Genomic DNA, 18,716 nt, shown 5'->3' on the forward strand with positions numbered 1-18,716 from the left:
GTGAATGTGTTTTTCGTGGGGCTACAGGTCAAACGCAAGATATGTGATTTAGGTATGCTTTTTGGATCCTGGTCTTCAATCGAGGGACACACCCTTTCGTGGAAAATGGAACGTGGAGCCAAGACGAGCCGCTCTGCTGCGGCAAATATGGACCGCCAAAGAGCGTACACTGGAGTAGCCCCAACGTCCGACACTGTGATGTAGTTTATATACACACGCCGCCTTGAGTGGGGATGCCTTTGACAGCAGAAGCTTTGACGGACAGACTCGAGAACAAGATTCCATGCGCTCCGTGCCGCCGTGCGTGCCTACTCCGTCCAGAACGCCGATCGGCTCTGGATAGAGAAGGAGGAGCAGGAGGACCTGGGTCTCCATCCATCCCTCCCCGTGGAGGGCGGGAAATCGTGTACCTGCAAGGGGGGGTCTCGTCGGGCGGAGGAGATACTTTGGAGGGCCCAGACGCTCCGGCGATCGATCAACTTGCCTCATCGCGATTCCTTGCCGCGTACACGAGTTCATCGAGGACAGTCTCCCAGTCACCCGAGCCGGGCTGTACTAGGTATTGTAATGCGGTGATCCTGCGGGACTGCCGGCAGTTTCGAGGGGCTCGTGCGATCGCAGACGAGGCATCCTGACAATCTGATTGCAATGTGCCGCGTCTCGTGGTCCGGTGAGTCGACCAGCTCCCGCCTCCCATCTCTGTCGCCTCCCTCATATCTGCGGCGTCATCATTCTAAGAAATTCGTCCTAGAGAGCCGGTCAGGTAGGTAGACAGTAACGGGACCTATGGCCTCCCGCCATGAATATATCGGATACTGGAAAGGCTCAGCATTACGCAAACGATGTGATCAGCGCGGGCTGGGTGTTGGCCTTTCCTCCCTTGCTAAGGCACTTCTCAGTTCCTGGAGTTGTAGCAGAGCCGACATGGCATTCGCATGCCTCGAGATGATCCGGCAATGTTCCTGATGAGACATTGAGCACAACGGTCCTTTCCGACAGCACTTTCTTTTTCAGTAGCTTGCCCATTATCGACCGCGATGTATTCGGTATTGGCCAGAAGATATATCTAGCCGTATCGACCCTTATCACATTGCTTCACTCGACGCATCGTCCATTCAATACCAAAGTAGCAGTTCTTTGGTTGGCCGGGCTGATAGGGGCAGCACCGAATGAATGGCTGACTCGGTTAGTCGGTTGTTCTGAGTGGAGTTCCGTCTCTCGAATCCCACTGCGATGCCACAACGAACGCACAGTGAGGATTGCCGAGCCACCCAGAAATCCATACACGAAACTGTCGCCTGTGGAGGAAAGCCGTCTGGGGTTTCTGCTTCATGCGTCATCTTGCAATAGCATCGGCACTCGCGCCATTATAGCCATCTTTTCACCATCAAAAACTCGCATCAGCACCCTTGAACGGAGCGAAATCTTAGGGGAGCAATGGGTTGCCGCCGGAGTTACCCTTGTGGGCTTTGATATCCACCCTCTTGACGAAACGAAGGTGTCCATCCTGTCTGCCGACACATACTCTCAGGAAGATACTGCGAATTTGAGACCTTGTCTGTACCGACATCCATGGATATTGGTTGACCAAAGGTACAACTTGTCGTGTTAGATTTGTGGAACGAGGAGGAGCCTACGTTCGGCCCAGACTTACTCGGCATCGGTTACGTTGTTGCTCGGTTCATATCGTGGTGGCTCAGCGATTTTCCCGCTCAATCACAATTTCTCGTGGTTTTTCTCAATCTGCAGCCAGCCAAGATTGACCAAGTCGATCCAACAGTCCGATAGTATCCTCACGCCGTACCTCTGGCTATGCCGTTGCAGTGTAACGCCAACACGATCTCCCGCCATGGCGGTGTTGTGAACGTACGTACTACCCGCGGTCACCATGTTAAGCAGCGCTAAAAAAATGGCCAACGACGACAACGCCACCTACCTAAAAGCCCTCGCACAGCGGAAGCAACCGCATCGAGAATGCCATGGCTGAGGATTGGGAAGCGACGTACTCGCCAGACATTATCTAAGCTTTTTGCAGTTGCTTGCGCACCTATTTGTCAGAGGGTGCTGTTACATGCAAAAATCATATAGATATAAACCCCACGGGCATCTTGTTCTGCTCAAAGATGGGCAAACGTCTTTATTGTATTTTACTGCCGGCTTCGTTTGTAATGTGGATATGTCTTCACACCCCCTATTTCCAATTTTCGAAACTACTAAACAACGCGGCGCAGATTAGTCATTACAAGTTGGAGTACTTCTTGAAGGCTCCGATCAGGCCACCAGTAGAGACGTCGTGACCCTGGCCGTTGCCAGACTCGTCAAGCTCCCTGAAAGGATTGGTTAGCAATGTGTCCCCTTGAAAAAGGTCGACAGGGTAACATCGGCACGTACTTGAGTATCTTCTTAGCAAGAACTTTGCCAAGCTCAACACCCCACTGGTCAAAGGCATTGATGTCCCAGACGGCAGCCTCGGTGAAGGTAAGGTGCTCGTAGTAGACGATCAGAGCGCCGAGCTCGGCGGGACCGATGTGGCCACCGACCAGGATGCTCGTGGTAGGGCGGTTGCCCAAGAAGATCTTGTGGGGAACAAGCTCCTCGGGGGTGCCCTCAGCGCGGACCTCGTCAGCGGTCTTGCCAACCATCAGGGCCTCGGCCTGAGCAAAGTAGTTGGAAGCAAGCATCTTCTGATGGAGGCCATTGGCAAGGGGGTTGTGGCTCTTGGCGGCCAAGATGAAGTCGGTGGGGATGAGCTTGGTGCCCTGATGGACGAGCTGGAAGAAGGAGTGCTGGGCGTTCGTGCAGGGCTCGCCGAAGAGGATGGGACCTGTTATGCCGCGTTAGTTTCTCAACTGGCACCTAACACCCGCTGTAGAGTCTGCTTACCGGTGGTGTACTTTGCGGGGGTTCCGTCTGAGGTGATGCTCTTGCCGTTGGACTCCATTGACAGCTGCTGAAGGTAGGCGGGGAAGCGGTGCAGGTACTGGTCGAAGCTGTTTTGCAGGTCAGCGCGTGCTACTGAGTTCCGGGCCGTGTTTCCACTCACGGAGCAACCAGGTGAGTCTGAGCCTGGAAGAAATCAGAGTACCACACACTGAGGAGACCGCCGAGGACGGGGATGTTCTCCTTCAAGGGTGTCTCGCGGAAGTGCTTGTCCATCTCGTGGGCACCAGCAAGGAACTTGTGGAAGTTGTCGAAGCCGACGTAGATGGCGACGCTAAGGCCGATGGCACTCCAGACAGAGTAGCGGCCGCCGACCCAGTTCTCGAAGCCGAACATGTTCTTGGCGTCGATGCCGAACTTGGTGACCTCCTCCTCGTTGGTGGACAGGGCGACGAAGTGCTTGGCGATATCACCCTTGCCGTCCGTCTTCTCAAGGAACCACGACTTGGCCGTGTTGGCGTTGGTGGTGGTCTCGGCAGTGGTGAAGGTCTTGGAGGCGATGAGGAATAGGGTGGTCTCAGGGTCCGAGTCGGCGAGGGCCTCGGCAATGTGGGTGCCGTCGATATTGGAGACGAAGTGCAGGGTCTGGTCCTTGGCACCGTAGTGCTTGAGTGCCTCGGTGACCATGACGGGGCCGCTGTGTGACGTTAGAGACAGGCAATGGTGGGATGAGGTGGAGGGGTGAAGGGCTTACAGATCGGAACCTCCGATGCCGATGTTGATGATGTTGGTGAGCTTCTTGCCGGTGAAACCCTTCCATTCGCCGGAGCGGACCTGGTCGGAGAACTCCTTCATGTGGTTGAGGACGTCACGGACGCCGCCCTCCTTGGACATGACATCGACACCATCGACCTTCATCTCCCAGTCGCCGACGTTGCGAAGGGCGGCGTGGTAGACGGCGCGCTTCTCTGTGAAGTTGATCTTTTCACCAGCGAACATGGCGTCGCGCTTCTTCTCGACGCCGGCCTGCTCGGCGAGCTTGACAAGGAGGTCGAGAGTCTCATCGGTCAGGAAGTTCTTGGAGAAGTCGAAGAGGATGTCAGTACCCGAAGCCGAGTTCTTGAAGGTACGGGAGAACTTGGCGAAGCGGTCCGTGTCGTTGGCGAAGGCCTCCTTGAGGACAAAGTTCTTGCCAACATTGTCGCGGTGAGCCTGGAGCTCGGCCCAGGCGGGAAGGCTGGAAGCTTGGGGCATTTTGGGCGGTTGGGGAATGGTGGGACGCTCTTGTTTGTGTAGTGGATCGCGATCTTTTAAAGAAAGTTTTCGAGGTTAGCTTAGAGGTTCTTTCGTAATGATTGTAGGTGGTGGTGACGAGGAATGATGTAATAAAGCTGGTGCTGGTGACTGGTGTCGTCTCGGTCTGGTGACTTGGCCGAAGGAACGGTAGGTAGGTAGATGGAATGAGAAGAGATGGGTGAGGGAATATTTGGATGCTGCGTGCGTTGCCGTCGGCCGTGGTCTGACTGCGACAGTGGGAGGGGATGCAAGGCGAGACGAGACTAGACGAGAGTATGAGGTCGTGGTGCCTCTAACGGCAACAAGTGGGATGGACGAGAGCGGCGGCGTCCATAGCTCCAAAGCAGCCAATCACGGTGCTTGGCGGGAGGTGGCATGTCTGGCGTGGAGGGGTAATTGCGGTCCCAGAAAGCACAACTGAGCGCACCTGGAACGCGGGGCACACGTCCTCGCCGAGGGAAGGTAAAGTGGAAAGTGCACCAACCTTTGGATGACACGGCGCTGCCTAGGTAGAATAGGGAGTAGTGTAGGGGCGCTCAGTAAGGGCAGCTGGAACGGGAAATCAACCAAGTGTGAGGTGAAGGTGACGAGAGAAAGAGAGGGGGAGGGCGGAGGCGGGGGGGGGGGGTATCAACGTGAGAAGAAGAAGACGATGGTGATGAGGAGGAGGGGGAGGAGAGGAGAGGGAAGGCCGAAGAAAGGAATGACGTGGGGGAGGGCGGTGCTTTAGAAGGGAAAAGAGAGCACTCGACGATGCTACCTGCACCGTTCTCGTGGTGTAATTACTTACCTTTTGGCTTTGGCTGACTGAGGGCGATGGGGTCGTTGAGTGATTGACCGACCGAATGATTCAGTGGGAGGAGGAAGACCCGGAGCTGCCATCAAGCTCGTCCAAGTTTCTCCGTCATCGTCGCCTCCACCCCACCCCACCCCACCCCGTCCCGCCCGCCCCGGTTGCTGTTCCTGGGACAGCCGTGAAGCATGAAAAGAAGGAGCTTACCTAATTGTACACGATGCGATGCGATGAGAATTTACATCCTCATTCAGTCTCACCACCACCACCACCCCCTCCAGTTCCCCCGACAGCTGCTGTGGTACAATAATCCCTCACGACTAGACGCAATAAATCAAAATTGTGAGAAGGGGGAAAAAAAGGTGAAGCTTGCCGGTTGTGACATTCCATGTCCCACCTCTTGCCAACGAGTGGCCCCACCTGTGGAAGCTTTCCTTTATTAGCCCCTATCGCCTTTGTCCCCCCCCCGAAACGACAGCCGTGCCAATTGCCTGCGTCTTTTCCTTATCTGCTATACCCGATGGCTGATTCACCACCCAGAGCTAGTATGAGGCGAGGCTTACCTGCCCCGCCACCTTGTGGTTCGTCTGTCCTCGAGGAAAGTCAGAGATCTTTTGGCAGTTTTTTTTTTCTCTTTTTCTTCTTTCCCCATTGGCCCCCCTAATTTCTTTCTGCATCGTCACATCGTGACTTTTGTTCGGGGCAAATTCGACGCGGATCCTCTCCATTGGCTATAGCCAATGGTCGCCATCGATGCAAAGATGCAAATCCGCGTCCCACGTCCCGAATCCCATGCCACTACATGCCTGCCTACCTGATGCACCCTGCAGCAAGCATTGTCGTTAACAACTCGTCTGCCGGCCTTTGCCCGCATGTAGACATCAGTGAGACGTACCTACATACTGTGTGCTCTTTCAGTCCTTACCTTTGGTGCCTACATACATACCTGGGTAGGTAGCATTGCGAATCAACAACACACAGCTAACTCAGGGGAGTGGAGAGGGGAGAGGTATTACAACGTGGTCACTCCGACCCGGTGGACCCCCCGCGCTTACTAACTCCCGCTCCAACCTGCCGCCCCCTTCCCGGCAGATCCGATGTTCGACATCAGACGCGTCCCGTTCCGAGCCTGTTGCGAAGCCGAGGACCTCGCTGGCTGCTTAATGGCTTTCGCCAGTCACGATCACCACACCTGTCTACAACACGCAAACCATGCCACGTCTCGGCCCAATATCCCCATGAATAATGCCGGGCTGATTTCGTCTGTCTGCTCAATGATCTGTGCCTATCTACATTTCCTTTTCCCCAAAGGCGTAATCATGCCCGTCCCAGAACGCCGTACAAAGACGAAGACGCAAAGCTATCTGTATGCGCGCGCAACGAGCGAGTCTGAGATTCGTGTCGAGTCGCTTTGCTGTAATCTCAGGGTAACCCCTGATTTCACCATATCCCCCAGCCCCCACCGCCCCTCTTCACAATGCCATGCTTCGCTTTCTAAGGGAGCCGGCCTGCTCTGCCGGCCAAGCCGCAAAATTCAACCACCTCATCGGTCCTGGATGCTGCCCACAAAGGAAGGGTCCTTGACACTACCGCCGGCGTCGCCCAGTCCCGCGATCGGGCGGTTGTAAGAGAAGCCCTGGAATTGGTTCTGCATCGTCTGCGAGAGCATCGGGCCCTCCACGTAAGAATCCTGGGGGGCTTCTGACGTGAACTCGGGGTCAAAGTTGGCCGTGTCGAGGGCGTCCACCTGAGGGGAGAAAATGAACACGTTAGCAACAAAAGCTCATGCATAATGCCGTTTTGCGTTTGTCTGTGCATGTAAATCACTCACCACGTTGGGTTTGAACGCAGGCTCGTACTTGCGCTGCAGAAGCTTGCGCCAGTCGATGGCGTGGAAAAAGGGGTGCGCCTTGATCTCGGCTGATCCGTTGGCACCGAGACGCTCCTTAGGGTCGCGGTTGAGCAGCTTCGTCAGAAGGTCCTTAGCCGCCGGCGGGACGACGTCGTGGCCGGGGAAGTGGAGGGGCTCCGAGAGAATCTTGCGGTACATTTCGTTCGTGTTCTCATCGTAGAAGGGCGGCAAGCCTGTCAACATCTCGTACAAAAGGACGCCCAGCGTCCACCAGTCCACCGTCTTGTTGTACCCCTGGCCCATGAGTAGCTCTGGAGCCAGATACTCGGGGGTGCCGCAGAAAGTGTTGGTTCTGTCCTCGTCCTTCATGTCCAGCTTGCAGAGACCGAAATCGCACAGAGCGATGTGGCCTTGGTAGTCGAGCAGAATGTTCTCAGGCTTGAGATCACGGTAGATAACGTTGAATCCGTGGAGACATTCGAGTGCGCAAAGAAGCTCGGCCGTGTAGAATCGAGAGCGGTTAACGTCGAATCTTTGCTCCTTCTGCAGGTGGTGGAACAGCTCGCCTCCATTAACGAAGGCCAACACAAAGTAGAGCTTCTCGGGCGACTGGAAGGTGAATTTGAGAGGCACGATGAAGGGGTTGTTGATCTGCGCCAGCACTGACCGCTCGGCGAGGGTGTGGGCGACTTCGGAGCGGGAGATGATGTGCGCCTTGCGGATCGTCTTGAGCGCATAGATTCGGTTCGTGTCCTTCTTGCGCACTTGCATGACCTTGCCGAAGCTGCCCTTGCCGACAACCTTGAGTAGCTCAAAGTCCTCAATCTTGAGCTTGCCCGCGCGGTTCTCGACGTACTCGACACCGATCTTGACCTTTCCGGTACCGTACTGCACATCCACCCACTCGACTCCGCTGTGACCGAGCGAACGCTGGCGACTGGCGAATTCTGCCGCGGCCTTCTCGCGGTCCTTCTTGTTCGCCTTGGGGTCCTCGACGAACTGGTGCTTCTCCTCAAAGCGGGGGTTAATGCGGGCCACACCGAGGAAGATGTCCTGGCTACGGCCGGATCCAGGAGGGGCCATGGGGTTGCGCATGTACAGGTGAATGACGAGCTCTGTTACGCGAGAGACATCGAACTTGTATTGGGTATTTCCTCCAGCCCAGAGGGGGTTCTCTGGCGTCCCTTCGACTGAGTTGACAAAGACCTGCATTTTGTCGAAGTCCAGCAAGGCGTAGGGCATGTACTTGCCAGAAATACGACCGTGGTTAGTGGGGATACCGGTAAAGCCGCCACCAGAAGTCTGTGGGCGGGAGGCGCCGTTAATGAAAGAGCCGACAGCTCCTCGTTGTGAGGAAGAGGGGCGGACGGAGCCAGCAGCGCCGAGAGCGCCGCCGGATGACAGCGAACCTTGGTGTGAGGAAGCAAAGGCTTGTCTGTGTTGTTCGGGAAGGGAGAAGCCCTGGCCCTCGTGGAGAGTGACGACGAGGATGCCGGGCTTCGGGGGGTTGACAACTGGTGCTTGCGCCATGGCCTCAGAGGCAGCTGCAACAGTCAGTATGGAGTGCATCGCGCCTGCTCGACGCACAGGGGAGGGGATTCGAGGACGGGGGTCTCGTACCAATGGTTCCCTCATTCGTGGGCGTCGCTGTGCCCGACATGTTGGGTTGGGCTTTTTCGCTGCTGTCGGTGATGGTAGAAGTAGACGGCGAGCGGGAGAAGGTGTTGGCCAAGGGACCCAGATGGGTCTCCTTGAGCTTCTTCGTCAACTTCCACGACATTGTGTGAGGGTGTCTTGGGCCGAATGCGCGACGGGGCGAAATCGGCGATGGGAAGGAAGACGGTCGGGTGGGTGTGAATGACGGTACAGTATCGACGACCAAGCGAGTCGAGTCGGTCGAGACGTACGAGGTAGAGGTTTGATGCCACGAAGGAGTGAGGTGAAGTATATCGAGGTAGGTAAATAATGCAAAAAGTCAGGTGAGGTAGAGGGAGAGACGAGACGGTCAAGGTGCTGGTCGGCCTGTCTAGGGTCGTGATTTGTTGGTGGATGTTGGAGGTTGCGGACAAAGACGCTCGTTCGCTCGCTCGTTGGAGGAACCCCGCAAAGACGCCCCCTCTCTTAGGCCTTGAGGCTTGGTGCGGACGGACGTGGACGGGGAGAGAGGGGGGACGTGAGTGGTGAGACAGTCTGGTGCCGACTGGCTGGATATTTTGGTTGGTTAGTCAGTGTGTGTTGCTGTCACTGCGACGGGGTAATACCAGAATCCCAACTTTGTGTACCTATTTTACTGGTTTTACGGCGGGGAAAGAAGGACACGCTTGAGGGAGGAAAGAAGATGCGGCAGAATTGTGGTGGTGTGTGCAAGAGAGCAGACAAGCGACAAAACCCCTCAGGGAAAAGAGATTCAATCGAGTTGAGAAAAGTGTCGACTCGGAATGGGACTTTTGGGCAAGCTGAAAGGACTTCTGTATTGAATCGATTTTTCTTCAACCAACCAAGAGCTAAACTGGGCTTCACCTGGAGAAAGACAGTGGGCAAAAGGGGGGGTACAGGCAGGTAGGTGCTAATGGCCTTCAGGGGGTAAGGACAGTATCTCAACCAGGCTCGGAGCGGAAGGACGCACGTATAGGAGGGAGGGGTGGATAGATGATGGAAGAATAGGGGCACAGGAGGCACAGGAGGCGGTGCACCCGCACCCGCTTGGCCTACTAGACGGGAGAGGAATACGTAGTAGGGAAAGGGAAGGGGCTAAAGGGGGGCGGATGGATGATGAAATCGCTCGACCTGGTTCTGACACCCGCACGGTACGGGGAGAGCGACACAAGTATCCGGCCAGCACGAGACATGTCTCCACTGGGTGTCTAGCACCCCAGGTGAGGCGCGAGGTGGAAGACGATGATACAGCTGGTTACACAGTGCTGAAAGGGGGCAAATGGCAGGGAGGGGCAGTGGGCACGGAACTGGCGCAGGCACGAGACATTCACTGTGCGAGATGGTACAACGACTCCCCTTTTGGTCTTTTGTCAGACTGGACGAGTTGCTTACCAAAGCAGCTCGCTAACATTCGACCACCGAATGGCACCAACCACAGCCTCCTCGCTTGGAAATCGCCATTGGTATCAGTATAGCACAGGGTGCTTGGTGGGCGGGTGAGCTCAGCAAATTCTGCATATCCTTTTCCTGTCATGGCAAATGTACGGATATATATGGATAAACCGACAGTCCTCTCGTCATGTTTTGACACCGGCTACAGGTGGATTGGCGATACCTGGCTACTGATTAAAGCATAAGCCCTGTGTCTGCTTATTCATGATCAGTAAACAGCACCTTGCCCCCTTTCATATGTGGGCAGACGATATTACAACTCGAATGCACTTCGTAATGCTGGACTGTAAGGTAACATATACAGTGCTAGTCAAAAGTCTGGCCACAGTAATAAGGATGGTCAATTAAAAGCTACAGTAGGTGGCTAGAACACAGGGCCTTTGGTGACGCACTGTGAAGTGACCACGAGCTATTAATGGGTTTTCCCCCTCTGACTCTTCGTTTGGCTATCCTTTTTACTGTAAACAGACTCTTGACTGATACCTACTGTAGTAGTGTATCTATACATGATTAGTAATTAGCATGCTCCCCTTCCATCTTATTTGAGCCTCTTCCTCCTTCCCCTCCTACTGTGTGCGAGCATAGGATGAGTCCCAAGCGTATCAGTAGTCTTTCTGCTGCCCCGTTGCCCCGTACCTGACAGCCCAGCATTACCCAGCAGGGCGTTAGCAAGCCGTAGTTGACCAGATTAGGCTGCTCTCCAGAGACAGGAGCCCTGCGTCGATCCGTTACAGCCAGGGCACGGGAGCAAGGAGAGCCCCTATACGGCCAGGCAGTCTCGCACTGTGTTTGTGCTCCGCATTAAATTAGAAAGAAAAGGGACCTCTCTCAGAAGGAATGACTGCTTGGACGGCTGGGGATGATCTGGTGCGAGGTGGCGAAGGGGCAGATACACAGATGCCAGTCAAGCAACGTTGCAGTGCCATTACCTACGCTGTCGATAATGTCTCTGATTCCTGTACCGTGAATGCCAGGATACTGCAGGTATACTATGGTCATTACACATCTGCTGGGTCGGCGTTCTGCGACCCCCTTTCTAGAAGTCCCCTGGCAATGTCACGTGTGCGCATGACCCAAAGGCACGTGACTGACTACCCACCATTCGCCTTACCTAATCATTATCGTTTCAACTCGACTTTGCTTAGCTTCGAGCCTCACTTGCAAGAAATCTGCATGTCCACAGCTGTGTTGAACTGGAACAATGTCAATGGCAAAGATACATCGCACTTTCTCTCCAAGAGAATGCTACAAATGTACTACCAACAAAAGGCAGGGAGGACCGAGACCTCCAACCGATCACCCTCCCAGGCCTCGCAAATAGCATCGACTAGTCAAACTAATTGGACCGGCTGCCTCCGCGCAACCGCCCATCATACCATTGTGCAATCTTACACTGTCTAGTGCTTTGGAGGTAGCCGCGACAACCGCCGTTATAAACCAGCTTCTTCGTGCGCCAATCAACTTTTGTGTTGGTACGGTCAATAGAGCGGCCCGGGCACCTGCGGATCCGCCCATATGGCAGTGTTGAATGTCTTTCATTCTCCAAGGCGTCGCTGGTAAATGCCCTAGTGTAAACAAATGCATCTTACCAAGGGAACTCAAAGCCTGCCAGAAACATTGTACTTCGACCGATTCTCCGGCTTCGTGGTTTCAAGGAGACACTGTGACACTGTCCATCCTACAGCCGTAGAGCCAACTCCCCGGACACTGCAGAATGGTGATTCTACGGGATCTCCGCGGTGTCGAATCTTCACATCGTGCCATCCAACACTGTCCATCGAGCTTATGTCGTCGCTCTTCACTTTCTCTCTACGCTAGACACCACCATCATTAGAATATTCTTATATCCATTACCAGATAAATAGACGGCTTGCAATAACGCGACCGGGTTATTATATCGTACCTACTCAATTATCCAAGTGATGTGCGCAGCATTAAACCGATGTCGCACCCTAAGCATACGAATGGTCTAATCCCAGCCCAGGGGTTCTAATTATATTCGCCGCGTCCGGCGATATTTTGGGGGATAGCTCTCTCCAAAGGTCAGACAAATTTTGTCGCTGTCATTTCTCTGGTCATCGTTGTGGGCGCTGTCCTCATTGCATTTCGGAAGACATCAATAAGAATCATTTGAGTTGGCGATGCCATGTTATTCAAAATCCACCCTCCTTTCTCCCCTCCGCCGCAACCCCGCCTTTAACTTGAGCTTACGCGTTGTCATATTGCATCAAATAGTGCCTTTGCTACCTCTGTTTTCGGCTTTATTCTGCCGGTTGGTTTTCCGCACCATGGCCGCGGGGTAAGCCAGCCAAGCATGCAAGACAAGCTGACCGCAGCTGCAGTCGCCCGGCTGGGCTTTGTGGAGATACCGTACTCCCCCCCCCTCAATTCTTATCATTCTAGGCTTTGACGAAGTCAGTTCAAGATATCCGTTGTTATTCCCAACATCGCCGTCGGTAGTAGTCTATTTTTGGTTCTCTTTGTAGGAATACGTGGTAGATAAACCAGTGTTTACGCAGAACCGCCTTTCCGGTCTTCTAGCTACTAAGTAGGACGTCCCTTCTTTCTATTTATTGTTTCTCAGAGCAACTGGACACATACCGGACATTGGCCTTCCAAGCTCCGCTGTAATTGACGGAATGGAGCATATTCTGGACCTCATGAAAAAACTGGGACTTTGGGTTCGTCGGAACACTGGCGACTCCAGTCATTAATGCTCCCGTTTCTGTTGAACTGGGCGGGCCATGGCAAGCATCAACTTGCAGCTCTCATACATCTTCCTGACGAATAATCCCATCCATTCCCATAGTCGTTGCCACATATGTCCGGAAATCTAAAGGCACTATTGCCTGGGCCGCGGGGCATACGTTGTTTCCCTATTCCAAATATGCCATGTCGTGTTGGTACCAGTATGGCTTTGGTTTGGACGTCACAGTACTACATTATTCAACAAATCACATCGTATCCGGCTCCCTAGCACGAGTACTTCAATCACTCAGATGCATGCCATGTCGAAATTGTTTTGATCCACCGAAACCTTATCTTCTCGAACACAGACTATTGCGTACTTCCCGGACCCTGTTCAACGAAGGCCACACCATGTCATTCCGCACCATGCGATACTTGTTTATTTACAGACATGCTCGTTTTTACGACGTTAACGTAAAATAAACACCTCGAACGGGCTCATACAGTGACAGTATGCTAGCCTGAATGAGCATCAGGTCGATTTGACACCCTACAATGACACGATTTATGATACGGCCCCCAGCCTAGCTTTGGGACGGACTAGACTTTGGGAAGATTCAGATGTTGTGAAACTTTACAAAAAGAAAAGCATTTGAAGAAGCAATAACTGGAGACTAGAGAGGTTCATGCTTGGCCTCGGCAAAACTTGGGGCGGCAGAACTATCATGAATCGCTGAGCAACCGATGCAACGTGATTCGGATTCTCGAAATACTCTTCAGCCACCAGCACTTCTGAAAACCTGATCCCAGTGACACTCTCACCTAAACCCCACAGCCGATAACTTCCAAAGAGAGGTAGCGGCACTGCATCCTGCACTTCATTGCATGGATGGGCTATGCACAGGCTGGGGCATATGTGATTCGCCGTCCTGCAGCAATCCATTGCCCGCAGCTATCCGATTGCTCCAAATTGTCTAGCACTCGGAAATGTTTCCGGGGCCGTTGAAGAGGGGTGGGCCAACGCCAACCGGACGTCATGAGCCTCGATAGGCATAGCAAGCTTGGACTCCAACTCTGCAACAATATCTCGGGGATAGTTCGGTGACTCAGCTCTATGTCAGGACCTCCTAACTCAACTTTTCCCGATTCATGAAGCTATCTTCTCCTCATCTGGACAGTTGGAGGTAAGGCTTGGCTTGCAGTAGGTGCTTGAGGATACGACCATCGGGCTAACTCCCCCATGTTACCCCGGGCTTTGAATTGCGGGGTGCAGACAGGCGGGGGCGGCACCAACCTAGTCCACCCATTCTCAGAATATCAATGACTAGTCCAAGCTAGGAGCAAATCGACCGGCAATACCGGTCGGAAAATACGTCTGATGCATTGAGGAGAAGGCATAGGAGTCAGCTTCCACTAGGGAGCTCTCTTACTAACATGATACAAGAGCTGGAGCTCCCAGATTTGGATACACGGTGCCGTTACTTGGGCACAAAACTAGGTAGTGCTCAATTTGTTAGAGGACAACTCTATTGGATAGGGATCAGAACTCTTTGGTGGCTTTTGTTCGCGCCTGGACCAGATACTCCGCACCAGCTGTCGGTAGTTCATTGTTTGGATGTGATGACGGCAAATCGTCATCGGGCGTGCGGAAGTGTTGCACATCGGCAATGAGCTTGGGTCTATTTACTAGCCAACGTGGACATCGGCCTAGCATTATCGCCGCATGAAACTGGTAAACTCCTGCGCCATCTCCCTCGGCAAGTGCGGGGAAGCTGAGAAGCATGTTGATCGACTGGAAGGGCATGACCATGCTGCCATGCATTCACCTTCGGGGTAATACCCTTACTTCCACAGACGCGCGTCGATGATAGGTAGGTTGCTACTCAAAAATACCGGATGACACGGAACTTGCATCCTTTCGATCGAATCACATCTCAAGGTCCGTAGTATCTCGGAGGGATAGTCCATGGCTTCCCCTCACTACCTCTCTTCCTGTTGGTTCTTTGGGTTGAGATCTTGGATAGTCCAAAGTAAATTCGGGGTCTATTACGATATGGCCGCGTGATGAGGAAGCAGCACTGATGCCTTAAGTTAGGGCTTCTTCCTAAATATTTAAAGACCGTCCCGAATGGCTGGTTTTCATCTGAATTATCATTTAACTGCTCCAGGACGTCTACTTGGCATCGTTGCTGACCTGGACGTGATTATCATAGCACGCTTTCGTAACGATTGACTTTCTACTTCTTTTGCTCATAAAGCTGCTCTCATTGTTTTGTTATAGTCTCTCTTGTCTTTGTCAACCGCCATCATGAGCGGATCGATTCCCGACGAGTTTGACATTATTGTCTGTGGCGGTGGCAGTTGCGGCTGCGTCGTTGCCGGACGGTTTGTCTCATCTATACCGACTATTAGTTATTTGAGAAATGCTAATCCTCCACAGACTTGCCAACTTGGATCACAACCTCAAGGTCCTTCTCATTGAAAATGGTGAAAGCAACCTGAACAACCCATGGGTCTTCCGGCCAGGTATCTACCCTCGGAACATGAAGCTGGACTCGAAAACAGCAACCTTCTACGAGTCCAGGCCCTCAAAGCACCTTTCCGGTCGATCCGCCATTGTGCCGTGTGCCAACATTTTGGGTGGTGGTTCTTCGATTAACTTCATGGTCAGTAATTAGCCATATATGTCAATGTACCCGGGAATAGAGTAGGTTTAGCTGATGCGATTACAGATGTACACCCGGGCTTCAGCTTCGGACTATGATGACTTTCAGGCCAAGGGATGGTCTACCAAGGAGCTGCTACCCCTAATGAAGAAGCACGAAACATATCAGCGAGCTTCTCACAACCGGTAACGAATCACATTGCTTGCGTTGTAACCGTGAACAATGACGACTAATACTTGAAAAAAAAGGGACATTCATGGTTTCGACGGGCCCATCAAAGTTTCATTCGGCAACTAGTAGGTTTACAGCTAATATACGGGGGTTCAACGGATAGCCCAAAACTAACCGCCTGTTCCTTTAGCACCTACCCGATCAAGGATGACTTCCTTCGGGCTGCCTCATCCCAGGGAATCCCTGTGGTAGATGATCTTCAAGATCTGACCACTGGCCATGGAGCTGAACACTGGCTTAAGTGGATCAACCGCGATGTGGGCATCCTACTTCGCCCGTTTGCCCTATCAGACACGCTGCTGACCAAAACTACCTCAGACCGGCCGTCGCAGTGATAGTGCCCACGCGTACATACACGCAACTCGAGCCAAGCACTCCAATCTCTATCTTGCCTGCAACACTAAGGTTGACAAGGTCATCATTGAGAATGGCCGAGCCGTTGCCGTTCAAACGGTGTAAGTGATTCTCAGAGGATATAAAATTCTGCAGGGCGTAAATCTAACTTGAAAACCAGACCGAGCAAGCCGCTTGACCCAAGTGAGCTTAAAGGACGCACATTCAGGGCCCGCAAGCAGATTGTTGTGTCTGGCGGAACTCTTTCGTCTCCCCTCATCCTTCAGCGCTCCGGCGTCGGTGACCCCGAGAAGCTCCGACGCGCTGGCGTCGAGCCCATAGTTGATCTCCCCGGTGTTGGTCTCAACTTCCAGGACCACTACCTGACCTTCTCGACCTATCGCGCGAAGCCTGGCACCGAGAGTTTTGACGACTTTGTTCGTGGAGACCCTGAGGTTCAGAAGCGTAAGGACCTGGTTGGAGTGTCCTGAAAACAACAGCTGACTTAATCATTGCTAGGCGTCTTCGACGAATGGAACATCAAAGGTACTGGTCCCCTGGCCACCAATGGCATCGAAGCCGGCGTCAAGATTCGCCCAACCCCCGAAGAACTACGGGAGTTTGAGCGTTGGCCAACCCCACACTTCAAGGACGGCTGGAAATCATACTTTGAGAACAAGCCTGACAAGCCCGTGATGCACTACTCGGTCATTGCCGGCTGGTTTGGAGACCATATGGTCATGCCCCCCGGTAACTTCTTCACCATGTTCCATTTCCTTGAGTACCCCTTCTCGCGTGGATCCACGCACATTGTCTCGCCCAACCCGTACGACTCGCCCGACTTTGACGCCGGGTTCATGAATGACGAGCGCGACATGGTTCCCATGGTATGGGGCTACATAAAGTCGCGCGAGACGGCCCGCCGCATGGACGCCTACGCCGGCGAGGTCGCCAACATGCACCCATTCTTCTCGTACGACTCAGACGCTTGCGCTAGAGACCTTAACCTCCCAGACACCAATAAGTACGCCCTGCCCGGGAACCTCAGCGCGGGTATTCAGCACGGCAGCTGGACGCAGCCGCTCAACGAGGCAGACAGGAAGGCCGATCTCAAGAAGACCTTGTCTGCTCACTGTGTCGATGTCCGTGAGCCACTCAAGTATAGCAACGAAGACATCAAAGCCGTCGAGGAATGGGTTAAGCGTCACGTCGAGACCACCTGGCACAGCCTTGGGGTAAGTGGTATTACGCAATAAGGAGAGAAAAACATCAACTAACAAAGACTAGACCTGCTCTATGGCTCCCAAGGAGGGCAACAGTATTGTCAAACACGGCGTATTGGACGAGCGTCTGAATGTGCACGGCGTTAAGGGTCTTAAGGTCGCTGACCTTTCCATCTGCCCCGATAACGTCGGCTGCAACACGTCTGTCGCAATATCCCTCGTAACTGTCACGTGTAACTGGCTAACATATGTTAGATACTCGACCGCCTTGCTCATTGGCGAAAAGGCTGCCATTCTCGTCGCCGAGGACCTCGGATACTCTGGGGAAGCCCTCGAGATGAAAGTGCCTACGTACCACGCCCCGGGAGAATTTGTGCTTCACTCGCGTCTTTGATCGGGAGACGACACTACCTTCACATTATTCTCATCTTATGGTATGTGTGCGACACCAGATTGCCCTTGTGTGGTTCGCAATGCTTTTCGTTGTTCCGAACTTGTTGATGGAAACTCTGTAGTTTTGTCGAAAATGAGTGATAGTTCCGTTAAAGCCACATGTCCGGCGAGTATTACTTGCAGTTAATCCTCGTGAAGCCTCCTTAAAGCGTCTCTCATTCTTCTGTTTATTACGAAGTTCCATCTTGGAATATTGTAAAGTATTCTGCGTCAAGTCTCTATCGCAATTAGTTATGCGGTAAGCACCGCAAGCTAGCTTGTCAACATGTAGTATGTTCTACATAATTGAACTGGATCATGTGAGGGCTCCCACTGATAATATGTTCAACCACATACCTTGAATGCATTCGTGAACTATAGTTGTAACATTGAATGTAAAGTAGCACGAAGTTGCGACCGGCTTGATACATCGATCCCGCTTACTTTTCTAGCTATTAGGGTAACTCCCCTACCCCACATCCGGGCCACCCCCACATCCGGGCCATTACAAAACGCTGTGTTCCCACCAAAATCTACTACTTTTTATACGCCTAATATAGCACTATATAAGTACTATAAAATAAGGGGAAAAATCTTAAAAAGTATTTTTATATCTTTACTACTTTTATTTATATAGTATATATTTTTACTATATAAATAGCTATAGTTATAAAGGTTATGCTTTAAGTAAGCCTATTTACTAAGAAAATCTTAGTATTTTTAAAATCTTAAGAATCTTTTATAACTCCTTAAGAGAAAAAGATAGAATTCTATAATAATTACTATAATACTTCTTATAGCTTATATATATATATAGGTAATATATATAGTATATACTACTTCTATTTATAAATATAGTATATTTATATATAAGAAGAAAAATATAAAATATATAGTTTTTAATATTTAAAAATAAATATAAAAAATATTTTTTTCTATATATATTACAGCAGTAATACTACGTTAGTTAGACACATAACTATATTTCCTATTACAAGAATTTAAAGGTAAAGAGGAAAGGAATCTACCCTAGGAGGCTAGTAGTCCTGCTAGCTATTATATAGCTATCTATTCTGTTTATAAGTTACCTAATAGTTCTTATAACTAGGGGTTCTTGTCCCCTGCCCTTTAGTAGGTCCTTTAGTGCTATAAGGTTTACTAGCTACTAGGGTATAAGTGCACTAACTACTAAGGCTTAGGGCCTTAGCTACTAA

The 18,716-nt window shown here is 52.1% G+C and overlaps 3 protein-coding genes across 3 annotated transcripts; 1 reads left to right on the plus strand and 2 right to left on the minus strand.

The window, feature by feature from the left end:
- Window positions 1-2,239: 2,239 nt before the first annotated feature.
- On the minus strand, window positions 2,240-4,134 carry GLRG_09917 (phosphoglucose isomerase; the record flags this gene model as incomplete). The annotated part of the gene is made up of 5 exons (XM_008100602.1): window positions 2,240-2,327; window positions 2,392-2,824; window positions 2,884-2,990; window positions 3,044-3,577; window positions 3,635-4,134. 5 exons carry the CDS (start codon window positions 4,132-4,134, stop codon window positions 2,240-2,242), a joined length of 1,662 nt encoding a protein of 553 aa, XP_008098793.1.
- Window positions 4,135-6,512: 2,378 nt separating this feature from the next.
- Window positions 6,513-8,601, minus strand: GLRG_09918 (uncharacterized protein; the record flags this gene model as incomplete). Its single annotated transcript, XM_008100603.1, has 3 exons — window positions 6,513-6,716; window positions 6,801-8,365; window positions 8,442-8,601. 3 exons carry the CDS (start codon window positions 8,599-8,601, stop codon window positions 6,513-6,515), a joined length of 1,929 nt encoding a protein of 642 aa, XP_008098794.1.
- A 6,324-nt stretch (window positions 8,602-14,925) lies between these two features.
- On the plus strand, window positions 14,926-17,464 carry GLRG_09919 (GMC oxidoreductase; the record flags this gene model as incomplete). The annotated part of the gene is made up of 10 exons (XM_008100604.1): window positions 14,926-15,002; window positions 15,058-15,283; window positions 15,350-15,468; window positions 15,532-15,579; window positions 15,645-15,771; window positions 15,833-15,969; window positions 16,029-16,312; window positions 16,367-17,082; window positions 17,135-17,271; window positions 17,326-17,464. The coding sequence occupies 10 exons, from the start codon at window positions 14,926-14,928 to the stop codon at window positions 17,462-17,464; spliced, it is 2,010 nt and encodes a 669-aa protein (XP_008098795.1).
- Between the last annotated feature and the right edge of the window lie 1,252 nt (window positions 17,465-18,716).

The sequence above is a fragment of the Colletotrichum graminicola genome, assembly GCF_000149035.1.
Source record: "Colletotrichum graminicola M1.001 genomic scaffold supercont1.53, whole genome shotgun sequence".
Lineage (NCBI taxonomy): Eukaryota > Fungi > Ascomycota > Sordariomycetes > Glomerellales > Glomerellaceae > Colletotrichum > Colletotrichum graminicola.